Source organism: Rhinoderma darwinii, chromosome 3 (genome assembly GCF_050947455.1).
Source record: "Rhinoderma darwinii isolate aRhiDar2 chromosome 3, aRhiDar2.hap1, whole genome shotgun sequence".
Lineage (NCBI taxonomy): Eukaryota > Metazoa > Chordata > Amphibia > Anura > Rhinodermatidae > Rhinoderma > Rhinoderma darwinii.
The window spans coordinates 234,838,769-234,856,982 of record NC_134689.1 but is presented as its reverse complement, the minus strand read 5'-3'; the positions used below and the strand labels follow the sequence as shown (position 1 = coordinate 234,856,982).

Below are 18,214 nucleotides of genomic sequence, written 5' to 3'. Positions count from 1 at the left end.
TTTGCGCGCGCAAAACGCACACGCTCGTGTAAATGAGGCCTTAATTCCTGTGAAACGCATAAAGGGTTAAGAAACTTTCTAAATGCGGTTTTGAATACTTTAAGGGGTGCAGTTTTTAAAATGGTGATTTATGGGGACTTTCTAATATATAAGGCCCTCAAAGCCACTTCAGAACTGAACTGTTCCCTAAAAAAATAGCCTTTTGAAATGTTCTTGAAAATGTGAGAAATTGCGGCTAAACTTCTAAGCCTTGTAACGTCCTAGAAAAATAAAAAGGATGTTCAAAAAATGATGCAAACAAAGTAGACATATGGGAAATGTTGACTAGTCATTATAATGTGTGGTATAACTATCTGTCTTACAAGCAGACACATTTGAATTGAGAAAAATGCAAATTTTTGCACACTCTAAATATGTGTTTCACAAAAAAAATATTGAATTTAGCGACCAAATTTTTTTATGAATATAAAAGTACAATATGTCACGAGAAAATCTCAGAATCGCTTGGATAGGTAAAAGCATTCCAGAGTTATTACCACAAAGTAACACGTCAGATTTAAAAAATGAGGCTGTGTCATTTGGTCCAAAAGTGGCTGCGTCCTAGGGAATGTGTTGCTAGCAAAACATGTTTTGTTTTTTTTTTATTAAACATTTAGTGTGTAGGTGTTTAAACATTGTTCAAATTTTTTTTATTTTTTTCACGAGTCAGGAAATATTATAAATTAGATTCTAATTTATAATATTTCCCATTGCTGGTCACTAGATGGAGCTATTCCCAAAATTGCAGCATTGCATGTGGTAAAGCAACCACATTGCTTTTTGCTGCAAAATTGGGTAAAAAGCACTCGCTCTAGTGAGCTCTGAGAATCCCCCCCTCCTTTATCCTGGCTAGTGCCGGGATAAACGAGGGGATTGAACGGTCTAACCTCCTACACTGTGTGTCGCCATTTTTTGAGCTAACACACAGTGTAGTAGGTTTACATACAGTAAGTAGTAAACACACACAAACACGAACATACATAGAAATCTCTTACCTGCTCCTGCCGCCGCGGCTCCCTTCGGCCCGTCCGCTCCGTCTGCTGCCGCTGGTCCAAGTGCACAAGTCCGGAAGCCGCGGCCGGAAGTAGTAATCTTACTGTCCACAGGAAAATGGCGCCGGACGGCGCGCATTTCAAATTGGACTGTGTGGGAGCGGCGCATGCGCAGTTCCCACACAGACGGCGTACACAGAAGTGGATGGGACGGGACCCGTTCGCAGTCCCTATGGGACTGGCTGCTGTATTCCATGTCTGTATGTGTCGTTAATCGACACATACAGAAATGGAAAAAAAAATGGCAGCCCCCATAGGGAAGAAAAAGTGAAAAAATAGAAAAAAGTAACACACAAATAAATAAAAACGTTTTTAATAAAACACTAACATTAAACTGACATGATTTTTTTTTTTGTGGTGACACTGTTCCTTTAAGGGGTTAAAATTAAGTGTTTTTGCCCACAGTCTGTTTGTTTATGATCTATCGTTTATTCTTGCATTTCCACCGAATAGGTCGTTTATTTGATTAACCCCTTAATGACAACCAATTTTTGTTTTTTCATTTTCGTTTTTTAATCCCCACCTTCCAAAAGCCATAACATGCCGGACAAGTTGTAGTTTTTAATGGCACCATTTACTGTACCATATAATGTACTGGGAAAAATTAGAAAAAAATATTTGTGGGGTGAAATGGGCAAAACAAATTTTGCCTTTTTTGTGATTTTATTTTTACGGCGTTCATCGTGCAGTAAAAACTACATGTTCAACTTATTCTAAGGGTATGTGCACACGAGGGCATTACGTCTGTAATTGACGGACGTATTTCGGCCGCAGGTACCGGACCGAACACAGTGCAGGGAGCCGGGTTCCTAGCATCATAGTTATGTACGACGCTAGGAGTCCCTGCCTCGCTGCAGGACAACTGTCCCATACTGAAAACATGATTACATCCGTCAATTACGGACATAATGCCCTCGTGTGCACATACCCTAAGGGTTGATACGATAACGGCAATACCAAATGTAGAATTTTTTGGGATGTTTTACCACTTTTATTTATAAAAAAAAAATAAAAAAAAAAATATTATTTTTTTTTAATAAAAATAAAATTTTTATTGGTTTCCGAATATGGAGACACAAAAAAAATTATATTTTAGCGTCTATTTAGCGGTGTGATGGCTTTTTTTTTTTTGCGGGGCGAGCTGTAGTTTTTAATTGGTAATATTTTGGGGTACAAGCGACTTTTTGATCACTTATTTCGTTTTTTTGGAGAGCTAATGTGAACATAAAAAAACTAAAAACTGCCAAATTGCGGTTTCAAACTTTCACGGACGCAGCAAAGGTTTTTGTTTTTTTAAAATAAATAAATATATATATCTATATACAAAATGTTCGCAGCACTCCAAAAGTTGATTTAAAATAAAGATGTGGTTTATTATTCCACGTTCAATATCAAGCTACGTTTCAGTCCTCTCACAGGACCCATCTATCGATCTATCATTTTTTTTTTTGGTACATTAAAAAAGTTTGTTTTTTTTGTTTTTTTATTTAAGAAGTAGCAGACTTTAACCAGCAATCGTTGGATTGCTTGCAATTAGAGATGAGCGAACCGGGACAACCGAACCCGGTTTCGGTCCGAACTTCCGGAAAAGTTCGGTTCGCAGCGAATCCGAACTTCACCGGGTTCGGCCGAACCCATTTTGACCGAACCCGGCTACATTTTGGCGCCTGCCACATGTTACATCTAAAATGGAGGATTTCACAAGATCACCTGACATCAGGCTACCCCATAATACCTTGCAAACGGCTCTCCCAGCCAATCGGGAGGCAGCATAGGGGCGGGCTCAAGCCTGCAATAAAAGTCTATGCACGGAGCTCAGCGGCCATTTTACAGACAGGAGCTGTAGGGATAGCATCTCTGTGCAGTAAGGGAAAGCTTTAGGAATCTAAAAGGCAGGAATCCAGCAATCGAAGGGGCTCATCCACTACTCAGCCAGTGTGTGAATACGCTTTTATAAGGGGCTCATCCCCGTTGCATCCAACTTGCAATACAGGCAGGCTTTGTAGTACTACAATGCCCAGCATTCCCTGAGTCAGTGCACAGTGGCTGATAGAAATTCTTATTCATTGCCATTTGCCAAGCCAGTGTCAGTGTGTGAATACGCTTTTAGAAGGGGCTCATCCCCGGCCGTTAACAGAACAAACAAATAACAATCCAACTTGCAATACAGGCAGCCTTTGTAGTAGACGTAGTACTACAACGCCCAGCATTCCCTGAGTGCACCGCGGCGTGGCTGATAGAAATTCTCATTCATTGCCATTTGCCAAGCCAGTGTACGTGTGAATACGCTTTTAGAAGGGGCTCATCCCCCGGGTTTTGATTCAACTTGCTGCACTACAGCAGTGAAATGTCTGGTAAAAAAAAAAAAAAAAAAAAAAAAAAGTTGTGAAAGGACGGGGTAGAGGAAAAAACACCCATGCCGTCTCCTCTTCCAGTACAAATGTTGGATCTGTTGGTGCCAGACCCAGTACCAGCATTTGTGGCACAACACATGTGCCCAGTTCCACTAGTAGCAGCAGCCATGTGCCTGCTGGTAGTAGTAGCAGTATCAGCAAGCCAGACTTGTCCATCTCCTCCGGTGGGCGGGTTACTTTAGACAATACGGCCATTGTGGACTGGTTGGCTGGCTCGCGGTCATCTCAGCAGGAAGACTGATGATCTGGCTTCAAGCCAGGTTTCGTTGGATTCCAGATCCTCTACAGTTCCTTGGCACAGTGACAGTAGTAATATAGGTATTTCTAGCGTTTCCATTCTTCGCTCCCCCTTCCTAGCGGGAAGCCATCTTTCCTGAGAGTCCTAAGAGACATCTCCTCGGGTGCGAAGGAAGATACTGAACAACATAGTGATGATGACTATTTGTTTTCCGCGAGTCAGCCAACGAAGTGTGTTGCGGCAGTGGTGGAGGTGGAAGCGGTGTCCGAGACGCATAGCTGCGGTAGTGGGGGTGTTGGTGGTGGTAGCCGTGGTGGCAGACGCAGTAATGAGGGGGGCATGGAGCCCGCCAAGATGTCACATCACATTCACAACACAGTGACAGAAGTGGCGGGGATGATGAGGAAGGCTATGATGATGATGTGGTTTTAGACAGGACGTGGGAACCAGGTGACGAGGTGATGACGGCGTCAAAGGAGGAGGGTAGTAGTGGTGGCACTGGCCGTGATAAACAGCCAAGCCGAGGTAGGGGCAGAAGTCAATCTGCAAAACGTTGCAGCGGTAGGGTCAGCTCAGGAGTCTGTGACGGCGACACGGATGCTGGTGTAGGCTCCCGAAAAAAGCCTGCCAGACAAGGGGCAAGCTCGGGTGGTGGTGGACGTGGTACTACCTCTTTACGGTACTCTGCCGTGTGGCAATTTTTCTGTACCTTCCCGGAGTACGAAAACATGGCACAGTGCCGTATCTGCAAGCAGAAAGTAAGGCGTGGGCAGGGCAGCAATGTAGGAACTACTGCTCTACGTAAACACATGGATCGGCATCACAAGGCCATGTGGGACAATCGACATGCCCCACCATCATCATGTACATCTAATGAAGACCCCTCTGCCGCTGCTGCTGCTCCGAGTCCCTGTCATCTAAGTAGTAGCCAGGCCTTATCCACCATGTCTTTGTCATCATCATCACTGTCATCTAGTGCTCCTCCTACGTCCCGTCAGTTATCCATTACGGAATAGTTGTCCAATAAGCAACAATATATACCCAGTCTTCCACTTTTCGTGCCGCTTAATTCACACCTGGCTAAGTTGTTGGTGGTGCATTCGCTGCCATACCACCTGGTCGACTCCGCCGGCTTCAAGCAATTGATGGCGTGCGCTCAGCCTAGGTGGCAAATACCTAGCAGACATTACTTCTCCAAAACAGCTGTCCCTGCCTTGCACAAGCACGTGGAGGAAAAGATGCCAGTCCTTGCAATTATCCGTGTGCAGCAGGGTACATGCCACAGTCGACACGTGGAGCAGCAACTATGGGCAGGGACAGTACATGTCTTTCACGGCCCCCTGGGTCAATATTTTGCAGTCCGATGCACCACCGCAGCAATGCCAGGACTTACCACCTCCACGCTTGTATCTTTCTGGTTCAACTCCGGACACCAGGCACCGACCATCCTCCTCCTTGGAGGTCTTCCCGTCCCCGACAGGACACAGCGTATCTTCCACTCCTCCTCCCTCCTCTTTTCATAGGTGCAAGGTGAAGCGCCACAACGCTGTCTTACACCTGCTGAGCCTGGGCGAGAAAAGCCACACAGGGCAGGAGCTGCTGCTGTGCATCAAGGAGGAAATCGCACGCTGGCTGTCTCCTCTGAAACTCACACTGGGCAATGTTGTCTCTGATAACGGCAAAAACGTTGTGACTGCACTGCGTCTAGGTGACCGGACACATGCTCCTTGCATGGCACATGTGATCAATCTGGTCATAACACGCTTCTTAAAGTCATATGTTGGTTTGAAGGGTGTGCTGGCCATGTCCAGGAGGGTTTGCGTTCGCTTTAGACGTACGTATGCATTTAAGCACGCCCTCCTGGACTTGCAGCGTCAAAACAATCTCCCAGAACACAGTCTGATTTGCGACGTTCCAACACGCTGGAATTCCACCCTGCACATGTTGGACCGTCTGTACGAACAGCGGAAAGCCGTGAATGATTTCCTGATGCAGCAGACGGGCAGCGTTTGGAGCCAGTATAATTTCGAGCTCAGGCACTGGCAGCTGGTTAGAGACGCATGTCGCGTTTTGAGGCCCTTTGAAGAGGCCACACGATTTGTGAGCCGTGACGCTAGCGGAATGAACGTTGTTATGCCGCTGATATTCATTATGGAGCAAACGCTCACAGCGATGATTCAGCAAAAGGATGGAGGAAGGATCACATCTGGCTATGGATGTTGAGGAGGAGGAGGTGGAGGATGAGGAAACAGGACCTGAAGAGGAGCTGGATTTGGAGATGGAATCACAGGAAGGGATAGGGGACGAGGCAGCCGCACAACATGACAGTGATGGTGGTGATGACGAGTCGGACGACGACCTTGATGGACAACCATGGCAGTATGGGGCGGAGATGGAACCAACCGGGCCCTCTGAAACGCTGGCCAGGATGGCGAGCTGTATGATTCGTTACTTGCGCGCTGACTGTCATATTGTTAGCATGAAGCAAAGAGATGAGTACTGGATAGCCACACTCCTAGACCCTCGGTATAAAGCCAGAATGGGGGAGTTTTTTGCGCCTTCCGAGAGTGAGGCAAAATTGGCTTATTATCGAGAGAAGCTATGCAGCCAGCTTATCACGGCTTTCAAACGGCAAACACCTGCTGCAAGCATGTCTGACCAGGGGGCCGCTCTCCGCTCCCCACTGTCTCATCGTTCCACCGCCTCTGGCAGAGCTACCTCTGCAATAGGCGGCGGCAGCAGCAGCCAATTCAGTTTGGAAAATATGACAACAACATTTTTCCAATACCCAGACCTGCCACACATCGTAGTCACCAAAGGGATGTTCACCATCACCAGGTACAGCACCTAAACAACCAGGTTCACTCGTACCTGGACTGTGCCCTTTCTCTGTCAGAAATGCTGATCCCAGACCCCATGGACTTCTGGGTCAGCAAATTGGATCATTGGCAAGAACTGGCCCAGTTTGCCATGGGTGTACTGTCTTGTCCACCCTCCAGTGTAGCGTCAGAGAGGGTATTCAGCGCGGCAGGGGGCTTAGTCACCCCTAAGCGAACAAGATTGTCCGCCAACAGCTTGGAAAATCTCACGTTTCGGAAAATGAATCAAGCGTGGATCGGTGTGGACTTTAAAACCCCTGTGCCTGATGCCACTGATTAGATCTGACATTGCTGCTGCTGACGCCGCCCCACCACAGGGCTTTGTCCTGTATGGATGAACCCCGGCAGGAATCTGCCAATAAAAAGGGTCAATTTTTGGAGGGCTTGTGAAAAGCCATTGCTTGTTGCTTTTACATCCATGTATGGATGAACCCCGGCAGGCATCTGCCAATAAAAAGGGTACATTTTTGGAGGGCTTGTGAAAAGCCATTGCTTGTTGCTTTTACAACCATGTATGGATGAACCCCGGCAGGCATCTGCCACCATAAAGGGTAAATTTTTTGAGGGCTTGTCACAAGCCATTGCTTTTTCTTTTACCACCTTATATGTATGAACCCTGTCAGGCATCTGCCGCCAAAGATGGTTAATTTTTGTACCTTTTTTAACAATGCATTAAGCATACAACATGCACAAGTGCAGTGGTTTCTGTTAGTCATCACCGTGTCCCATCCGTTTTACTATAGCCATACAGGTTAGCGTAACTTTGACACTAACTTTGCCTTAAAGACAGCTCAAAAGTACTTGGATACACTCATGGGTGACCTAAGAGTGTTATACAGGGCTTCTAAACAGTGTTATACACGATTTTTAGGGGCTTTCTTGTATTACAGGTTCGGTCAGAACTAGTTCGGTCCGAATCGAACTTTTTCATGAAATTCGGCGAACCTGCCGAACCGAACTTTTCATAAGTTCGCTCATCTCTACTTGCAATATATACTGCAATACTAATAGTATGCAGTATATAGCGATTTTGACAGGCTCCTTAATAGGTGCACAAACATGGCAGACCTCAGGACCTTCATTAGGCCCCCAGGCTGCCATGACGACCATCAGAACTCCCCGAACACGTTGCGGGGGAGGGGGTGGCACGTCAGAGGGGGCCGCCACCCTCATTCTAACACCTTAGATACCGTGGTAAATTGCGAGCACTACTCTAAGGGGTTAAACGGGCCGAATACAAGTGATCTTTTATTCCGCCAATTGCAGTGGTGTCGGCTGTATTACGCAGCCAACACCCGCTAAGTTTGGAGTGCGCTCAGCCTGTGCAACCACTTCATACTTCCCCTTAACGCTATGTCACGTACATGTACGTGGCAGCTATTAAGGGGTTACTGGATGAACGAGTTTTATTAGGCCTAGATCTTTGCTACAACTACATTTATAGGGGAGCAGATGCTTGGGGAAATGCCGCAGTGGGGGGGGGGCACGAGGACAGAAGTCTTCTTTGGCAAAGTCTTCTTTGGCTAAGTGTCATTGTCAAAGCGTCGCTGCAGTTATAGCTTATCCTTCTTATGCCCTGTCTAACTGCCATGTATGTGATCTAAACAAACTTACATACATTACAATTAATAGTTTTTTTCGTCCTTTTTCCTTTAAAAAAAACAAAAAAAAACACAGCATGTTCACTGCCTTAGTCTTTGAATGAAGGCAAACAGCTAAAATAGACAGCCAATTTATGCCTTTGGTGGATTCTATCCACATCAGTCCCTCTCACCTTCCCTCACCCATGTACAGCTCCCATGAACTATTTACTTTCCTCATCTCATCCCACTGTGTAACATAAAAGTTGCTCTCATAACTCCCTGAACCATCTGCAGTCTCTCTCCATTCTCCTGCTTTTAGCAGCAGGGGACATCTCTTAACCCTGGTCTTCCCTTTTCTAACCTCTTGCTTGCCACACATAGAAACCCTGAAAATCTTAACATTCATTGTACTGTACATCTTTCTCCCGTCTTAACTGTGGGCTCTGGAAAGCTCGGTGCGTCTCTAACAAAGTCACCCTTGTTCAGGACATTCTTTTCTAACTCTCTCAACCTCCTGGCACTTGCAGAAACATGGCTTCACCGGTCTGACATGGCTACCGCTCTAAGTTATGGTGGTCTACACTTCCCTCATGCCCACAGACCTCCACCCTGCCTGTTCTCAGGAGTAGGCATACTTCTTTCCCCATACTTTGGTACCCTCACCTGGTTCACCCAACCAGTTCCTGGATCCCACTGCTGCCTCACTTCCACATTTTCTATCCTCTGAAACTTAAACTCACCGATTTGAACATCCCCATCTTCTCATCTGCCTTCCAGTTTCTATCTAACCTCCTCTCTAGGCCTTTCACAACTTACTAATTCTCCTACACATGAAAGGCGGGAATTCAATCGATCTGGTCTTCTTCCGGCTCTGGTCTGTTTCTGACTTTATTAAGTCTCCTCTCCCGCTCTTTGACCACATTCTCTCTACTACAAAAAAATTCTCTGCCTCTTCGGGACATACCTACCTATCAGAAATATAGAAATCTATATGCTATCAATGCTCAGCAACTCAGTCTTTATTTTTCCCCTAGATCCTCTCCTACCCCATTGTGTCTTCCAAACAATATAAGAAAACTCTCAAAAATGCCTTGGATGAAACAGTCCCCCTACACCCGACAGAGTCAACCTTGGCATGCGACTAGCTCGCTTTCTTCAGCGGTGCACCAAAGGACTGGAAAAGAAAAATCACGTCAGCAGATTTCCTCCTTTACCAATTCATGCTCAAAACTTACAACTCTGCCCTCCACCATGCCAAACAAGCCTTTAACCGCTCTCATCTCCATATTATCTAATAATCCTAAACTACATATTTTTCACTCAATCCTGCAGACGCCTTATCACAGATCTCAGTGCTGAAGACCTGGCACTTACTTTTAAGTTAAAATTTACAACATCCGGCATGATAGAATCTCCAAGCCTCTAAGTAGCATCTATCCCCTTCCCTCCCACACTCCCTATTCTTCACTTTCAGTATTTGACCCAATAACAGAAGAAGCCTCTAGGCTCCCCTCCTTGTCCCTGCATTAGTGATCTCATTTCCTCACACCTGGTTCTGTCTCTCCCCAGCTGTCCCTAGTCATCCAACCAAAATAGTCGACTGCGCTATTGATTCCGTCAAAAACTACTGAACCCTGTCACAACGGTGACAAACGGAAACCTTTAGCAAAACTTCCGTCACCATTGATATCTTACTCTTCTGGACCACTTACAATCTTGTTTCCGCACTCTACAAAAATTGCACTTACTAAAGTCTCAAATTATTTCCTGATGGCTAGATCGAAAGTCAACTACTCTATTGATTCTTCTGGATCGCTCTGCAGCCTTTGACACTGTAGGCCACCAACTCCTACTCAATATACTCCATTCTATTGGCCTTTTACGGACCAGTGTCACGAAAAAAATTTTTTTATATCAATTTGCTTTTAATGTTTTATTCAAAAAAAATTGTATTTGTGTGTTTTATTTTATCACTTTTTCTTCCCTATGGGGGCTGCCATTTTTTTTTCCATCTCTGTATGTGTCGATTAACGACACATACAGACATGGAATACGGCAAATACAGTCCCATAGTGAATGCGAACGGGGCCCATTCCATCCACTATGCTGTACGCCGTCTGTGTGGGAACGGCGCATGCGCCGCTCCCACACAGTCCAAATTGAACTGTGCGACGTCCGGCGCCATTTTCTTGTGGACCGGAAGTCGCGGCCGGACAGTAAGATTACTACTTCCGGTCGCGGCTTTCGGACTTGTGCACTTGGAGTGGAGGTAGCAGACGGAGCGGACGGACCGGAGGGAGCGGCGGCGGCAGGAGCAGATAAGTTAGATCTGTGTATGTACGTGTTTTACTGTGTGTTTTTACTACTGTATGTTAACCTACTACACGGTGTGTTAGCTCAAAAAACGGCGACAGTGTAGGAGGTTTGACCATTCAATCCCCTCGTTTCTCCCGGCACTAGCCAGGATAAAGGAGGGGGGATTCTGAGAGCTCACTAGAGCGAGTGAGTGAGTTTTCTCAAATTTTGCAGCATAAAGCAATGTGGTTGCTTTACCACATGCAATGCTGCAATTTTGGGAATTGCTCCATCTAGTGACCAGCGCTGGGAAATATTATAAATTAGAATCTAATTTATAATATTTCCTGACTCGTGAAAAAAATTAAAAAAAAATTAGAACAATGTTTAATCACCTATACACTAACTGTTTAACTAAAAAAAAAAAAAAATTTCTAGCGACACATTCCCTTTAAGGACACTGCTCTCTCTTGGTTTTCTTCCTATCTTTCTGCCTGCTCGTTTAGTGTATCATTTGCTAGTTCTACTTTCTCTTCCCCTTGCTGTTGGGGTCCCTCAAGATTCAGTCCAGGTCCGCTTCTATTTTCGCTCTACACAGACCCTATTGGACCATCAGCAGATTTGGCTTCCAGTACCATCTCTACGCTGATGACACCCAGTTATATACTTCTACCCATCGCATCACCCATGCTCGAATACAAGACGCCAGTGATTGTGTCCGCTGTCTCAAGCTCAGTTTTAGAAAGATAGTTTCAGATAGAAAGAGGACATGATGTTAATAGTCTTTCCACAATCTACTAACCTACCTAAACCTGATGTCTCCATTTCAGTGTGTGGTACTACCACAACTCCTAGGCAGCATGCCCGCTATCTTGGGGTTATTTTTAACTCAGATCTTTGCTTTACTCCTTATATTCAAATCACTTGCACACTTGTCACCTTCACCTCAAAAACATTCCCAGAATCTCCCCTTTTCTTACTGTGGAAACAGGCAAAACTCAATGGTGGCTTTGATTCACTCTCGTCCGGACTACTGTAACTCATTACTAATCGGTCTTCCCCCTCACTAAACGCTCCCCTCTTCAATCCATCCTGAATACAGAGGACAGGCTCATCTTTCTGACAAACCGTTACACCAATGCCTTTACCCTGTGCCAGTCACTGCACTGGTTGCCCATTCCTTGTAGAATAAAATGTAAACGTATTACTCTCACCCACAAAGCTCTCCACAATGCTGCACTTTTACATCTCTGTCTACCACCCTACACGTGCGCTACGCTCTGCAATCGACATTAAATTAACATCCTCCATAACCTCTCACTCCCATCTCGAAAAGGTTTCTTGGGCTGTACCAGTCCTAAGGAATGCGCTACCCGAGACAATCCGATTATTCCCCAACATTCACTGTAAAGCGTGCCCTGAAAACATGTTTTAAGACAGGCCTATCACATTCCCTAATCAGACTTCTTTCCTTTGCCCCCTATTACATTAGCCATGAGAACCTGACCCCTTCATTTAGCAGTATCCCCCACACTCCTTGCCCCCTAACGCACTTAATTTCTATCATACACAAGTACTGGCTGGTGAGTGGCTCATGCAGCGGTGTACTACCCTATGTTTATAAAAATAAAAATTACAACAAAAAAAGAAAAAGAAATTCCTGGACCATTGTACTTAAAAAGGAGTTGTCCGGGCATGGGTGTTTTTTTTTATACTAATAACCTATCCATAGGATAGGTCATCAATATACAATTATTGGGGGTCCGACACCCAGACCCCCACACATCAACTGCTCTGGCACCGGATATTTTGCAGTGGCCAGTGTCATAAGCAGATGGCTCCGGTCACAGTATAGCGGCCGTGCTGCAGCTCTGCTCCTATTCAAGGAGGAGTATTTAAAATCTCCCCGTTCCTGGACAACCCCTTTAAACATGGTATGATCATACCATATGTCACCTTTGCCACAAGTCAGGCAGTTCTAGCAGACCAGAAATATCACAAGCGAAGTGCAATTATTGTGAAGAAGCGTCTAGGAGTAACAGCTCTGTAATAAAGTATCAGACCACAGACTCACAGAGCGGAGCAGGGTTCTGGACCGTGTGGCGTATAAAAAAAAAATAAGAAATTAAAAATCACCTATCTTCGGTTGTATCACTAAATACAGAGTTCCAAAATGCCTTTCGAAAAGACACTAGCAAAAGAACTATTTCGGGAAGCTTCATGAAATGTGTTTCCACGGTCGAACAGCTGCACACAGGCCTAAAAATCACCATGCGCAATGCCAAGCGTCCCCCGGATTGGCGTTTTGGATGCTGCCACTGGACTCCGGAGCAGAGGAAGTGTGTTCTCTGGAGCCATGAATCACGTTTCACTATGCATGAATCCGGGTTTGACAGATGCCATAAATTTATACTGCCTGATGTAGAATTTCAAACAGCACAAGGTTGCTCACCACATCTCCTTTTCCAAAAACCATAATTATATATATATATATATATATATATACACACACACACACACTTTATTTATTATTAATGTCCCCTAATAATAGTTTTGTTTTATGGTCTGTCCCTCAAATGTAAAAAAAACAAACACCACAAATACACAGTAAAAAATAACCCTCAAAAAAACAGTCATACTGCTAATCCAAACTCCATTATCCTAAATTAGACATGTAAAACATCAAAACATACAACACAAAAGGACGAAACAAGAAAAAATAAAAGTCTTTTATTGCGAATACTATATTTTCATTAAAAGTATAAAAAAAAAAAAAAAAAGATAAATTAGGTGTATAAAAATAAGAGAAACCTACTTGTTCAAAAAAAAAAACAAACAAATAAAAGTAATAGCCAAACGAGCGCATACTAGAAACAGCTAAACACAGTCTGTTCCTGTTGGCTCAAAATACCCTGGGACCTGAACCGGTTAAATTCCCTAGAGTTCATGGATGTCTGTCTTTGTTGGCTCCCAAGAACAATCCACTAAATAAATATGATATTCAGCACCTCTTTGATAAAATGGATTCCTTTTATTTCAAACGCATGCAAAGCATGTTGTGTTATGGGACATGGCCTATGATTCTTACGCGTTTTGAACACGACCAGTTGTGTTTGAAACGCCTAAGCGTTAGAGATCAGGTTTACAAATCGCAACAGTCTTTCATTGCATTTGAAATAAAGGAATCTATTTTATCAAAGGGGTGCTGGATATAAAAAAAAAATTCTACAGTAAAAATTGGTGGGTGAGGAACAACGGTATAGGGATGATTTGCAGGGTTTGGCTCGGCCCCATTTTTCCTTCAAGGGTAAAGTTAATGCTACACTATACAAAAGGACATTCCATTTGCCATTATTTACTATGGTGGGGAAAACCCCTTTAATATAATTAACTTCATTAAAAATGACACCGCATGCAACATTATTAAGCTATATGTGTGCAGCAACAACCCCTTACAGAGATTCTCAAAATTAAAGGGTCACCATTCAAGAATGTGCTCCTTGCTTTGAGAATCATCTTAACTGCAGTGCAAAATACAACATGTTTTGTATAAACCAATCTGGTGTAGTCTTACCATGACAGTCACTGATGTGGATATCATAAATATGGGAATGTGTCTTCAGGGTGAAAATGAGTCCTATGACATAGGCAGCAGGCAGAAGAATGGACACTGTGTATACCAAGGGCCTGAGCAAGAAGATGAGAACACAAGTTTACTAATGAAACCACACGATTACCTATAATGTATTACCACTATACAATAAAATGTGAAAATTATTAGTCAAGAAACCAGCTCTAGATAGTATTCGAAGCCTTTTCTCAATGTTAATCTGAATAAAGCCTTATTTACACGAACGTGTGCATTTTGCGTATGCAAAAAACGCTGCGTTTTTTGCGTGTTGCAGTGATGTGTCAGTGTTTGCTGCGAGGCTGTGTGATTTTCACGTATATGCCATCCTTATGACACGCGGTTATGATGTTTAGAAAAATAAATGGAGGTGGTTTTATTTTTCCCTTCATTTCTTTATCTACTGTTGCGCGAATCACACGCGACACAGGGAAGTGCTTCTGTGTGCTGCGCGTGATTTTCACGCACCCATTGACTTTAATGGGTGCGTGATGCGCGAAAAACGGCCAAGTATAGGACATGTCTAAACGGCCCCATTGACTAACATAGGTCCGTGCGAAGTGCGTGATTTTCACTTTTCACGCGCGTATCACGGATATTAAACACGTTCGTGTGAATAAGGCCTAAGTGTCACTGCCATAATACCCTATGTGGGCAGGACTTTCTGGACATTTATAGTGGCACACAAGGTTCATGAAGTATATTAAAGGGGGGAGGATCATAAACCGCAGCAAAGTCATATGCAGTCGTATCGTACGAAGAAAAGACACAGATGGACACTCAGGTGGGGGAGAGAAATTAGGACTTACATTCTTGAGTGGAGGGGTTTTTTTCAGTTTTTGTTTTTTTTTGGAAAAGCAATCTACTATTAAGTACTGCATCATATATCATAGCAAGATGTAGAATCTACATATTAAGCTTTCTGCAATATTGTACATAAGGCCACATTCTTTCACCATTGCATGGATACAAACTAGATAACTCTTCCACCTCTGAAACACCCTTTTAAAGCTTCTAAAAAATGTTTACATTAAATGATTTGTGACTTTGTAAATACTTTTGCATCACTTATTGAGTACGGATCCTGAGCTACAGCAAAGTTCACAACGTTATCATGGTTTCCATAATGGAGATTTTTTATTTTTTATTAACTGGATAGAATTGCACAGCACGCCCGGTATCCTGTGAACAGAGCGTTAGTGTATTGTTCACACAAGGCCTTTCTGGCTCATTTGCGACATGCGAGCATACCCTTATGTCCAGAGGTTCAATATTGGAACCAATGGTCAGACACAGGTTAACTAAACTCCAACACCACAATGCTCTGTGCTTCTCTGATTTCTTGGAGAATTTGATGGTTTTGCATTAGAGTCATCTGTCCTGTGGTACCTGGCACCAAGATGTTAGCAGCAAATCTTTTAAGTTCTCTAAGTTGCGAGGTGGGGCCTCCATGGATTGGACTTTTTTTTCCAGCACATCCTACAGATGCTCGATTAGGTTGAGATGTAGGGAATTTAGAGGTCAACACCTTAAACTCAGTCATGTTTCTCAAACCATTCCTGAACAGGTTTTTGCAGTATGGCAGGGTGAATTATCCTGCTGAAAGAGGCCACTGCCGTTAGAGAATACCATTGCCATGAAGGGGTGTACTCGGTCCGCAACAACCTTAAGGTAGGCGGTATGTGTTAAAGTAACAACCACATGAATGCCAGGACACAAGGTTTCCCGGCACAACACTGACCAGAGCATCACACTGCCTCCGCTGGATTGCCTTCAACCCGTAGTGCATCCTGGTGCCATCCCTCCCCCAAGTAATCAATGCACGCCTACCTACCTGACCATCCACATGATGTATAAGAAAATCGTGATTCATCAGACCATTACCCCCTCTTATATTGCTCCATTTCCAATGCTCACGTGTAGGCGCGGTTAGCGGTAGACAGGGGTCAACATGAGCACTCTGGCCGCAGGCGTGCAGCCCCATACGTAGCAATCTGCGATGCACTGTGTGTTAAGACACCTTTCTATCATGGCCAACATTAACTTTTTCAGCAATTCTCACGCGCATCAATGAGTCTTGGGTGCCTATGACTGATGCCACTTCACCAGTTGGCTTTCCTTGGAACACTTTTGGTAGGTACTAAACACTGCATACTACGAACACCCCACAATACCTGCTGGTTTGGAGATGCTCAGACTCAGTCGTCCAGCCATCATAATTTGGCCCTTGTCAAAGACGTTCAGATTCAAACACTTCTCCCAGCATCTAACACATTAACTTCAAGAACAGACAGTTCATTTGCTGCTTAATATATTCCACCCCTTGAAAAGACGCCATTGTAACAAGATAACTCATTCTATTCAGTTCAACAGTGTAAAGGATCTGCCAGACACAGCTTCTGTGTCGACGCCCATGGTTAGTCAGTCTGCACCTGCTCCTAAGTCTGATAGAGTGACTCCCTCTTCTACCACTCAGGCTGGGAGGCTGAGGAGTGGGAGAGCCTATCACAGCCTGGCCAGACGGAGCTAGCTCCTGCCCTCTGTCTATTTATACCTGCATTTCCTGCTCCTCCTTTGCCTGTGATTCTGCTTGTCTCCTGGTTCTGCTGCTTGTTCTATTTGTCCTCTGCTTCAGATTGACCCTGGCTTTACTGACTACTCTCTTGCTCTGCGTTTGGTACCTTGTACACTCCTGGTTTGACTCGGCTCGTTCACTACTCTCGTAGTTCACGGTGTTGCCGTGGGCATCTGCCCCTTTTCCCTTAGCTTCTTTGTACCCTTGTTTGTCTGTCTGTCGTGCACATAGTGAGTAGGGACCGTCGCCCAGTTGTACGCCGTCGCCTAGGACGGGCCGTTGCAAGTAGGCATCGACTGAGTGGTGGGTAGATTAGGGCTCACCTGTCTGTCTCCCTACCCAGTCTTTACATAATCACAGGCCCATATACCTTTTCTAACCTGGTCCCTGACACACTATGGACACCCCTTGAGACCCAGGCTCAGCAAATGAAGGGCCTCTCCCTACAGGTTCAAGCCCTGACTCAGACGGGCAACCTGCATGATGCTACCCTGGTAGTGCCCCCCACCTCACCTCTTGAACCCCACCTCAAGTTGCCTGACCGGTTCTCAGGGGACCGGTAGTCTTTTCTCCTTTCGGGAGAGTTGTAGGCTCTATTTCCGTCTAAAGCCCCACTCCTCAGGTTCTGAGAGCCAGCGACTGGGTATAATTATGTCCCGGCTCCAGGACGGGCCCCAAGAATGGGCCTTCTCCTTGGCTCCCGACGCCCCTGAGCTTTCCTCTGTTGACCGTTTTTTTTTCTGCTCTCGGGCGCATATATGACGAGACTGAGAAGACTGCCTTTGCCGAGAGTCAGCTGGTGACCTTACGTCAGGGTAAGAGACCCGTTGAGGAGTATTGTTCGGACTTTAGGAAGTGGTGTGTTGCTTCTCTGTGGAATGACCCTGCCTTGAGGTGCCAGTTTAGATTGGGTCTGTTGAACGGCCTGAAGGACCCGTTAGTTAGCTATCCCTCGTCTGACTCTCTAGATCAGGTAATGGCTTTAGCGGTACGTCTTCACCGACGTCTCAGGGGAACGACGACTTGAACGTTTTTTGTGCCTTCTCCTCTGGCTCCCCCATGAAGGCTCCCGAAGTGCCGTTGCTTCGTTCTTCCACGGAAAACTCGGATGAACCTATGCAACTCCGTGTCTCCCCAACAACATAGAGAGTTCCGCAGGAAGAATGGTCTCTGCTTCTACTGTGGGGATGACAAGCATCAAGCGAACAACTGTCCTAGGCGTAAGAATAAGCAGCCGGAAAACTTCCGCGCCTAAGTGACCGTCGGGGAGGTCGCTTGGGCGCACAGGTATTTCCAGTTAATATGAAACCTAATAAGATCTTGCTTCCCTTTCAGGTCTCTTTTGGTGGTAGGTCTGCTACCGGCAATGCCTTCGTGGATTCAGGGTCTTCTGCTAATATTAGGTCTGTGGAATTTGCTATGTCTCTAGCTATGCCATTGATTGAATTGCCTAAACCTGTCCCGGTAGTGGGTATCGACTCCACTCCTCTTGCTAATGGTTATTTTACGCA

At 45.0% G+C, this 18,214-nt stretch overlaps 1 protein-coding gene across 1 annotated transcript in view; it reads right to left on the bottom strand.

Annotated features, from left to right (window-relative positions):
- The window catches only part of LOC142747990 (uncharacterized), a 113,835-nt gene that overhangs the window by 31,109 nt on the left and 64,512 nt on the right, over positions 1–18,214 (bottom strand). Inside the window, exon 15 of the mRNA XM_075855103.1 lies at positions 14,075–14,187. Within this exon, the coding sequence (XP_075711218.1) occupies positions 14,075–14,187 (113 nt within the window). The remainder of the gene's footprint in view (positions 1–14,074; positions 14,188–18,214) is intronic.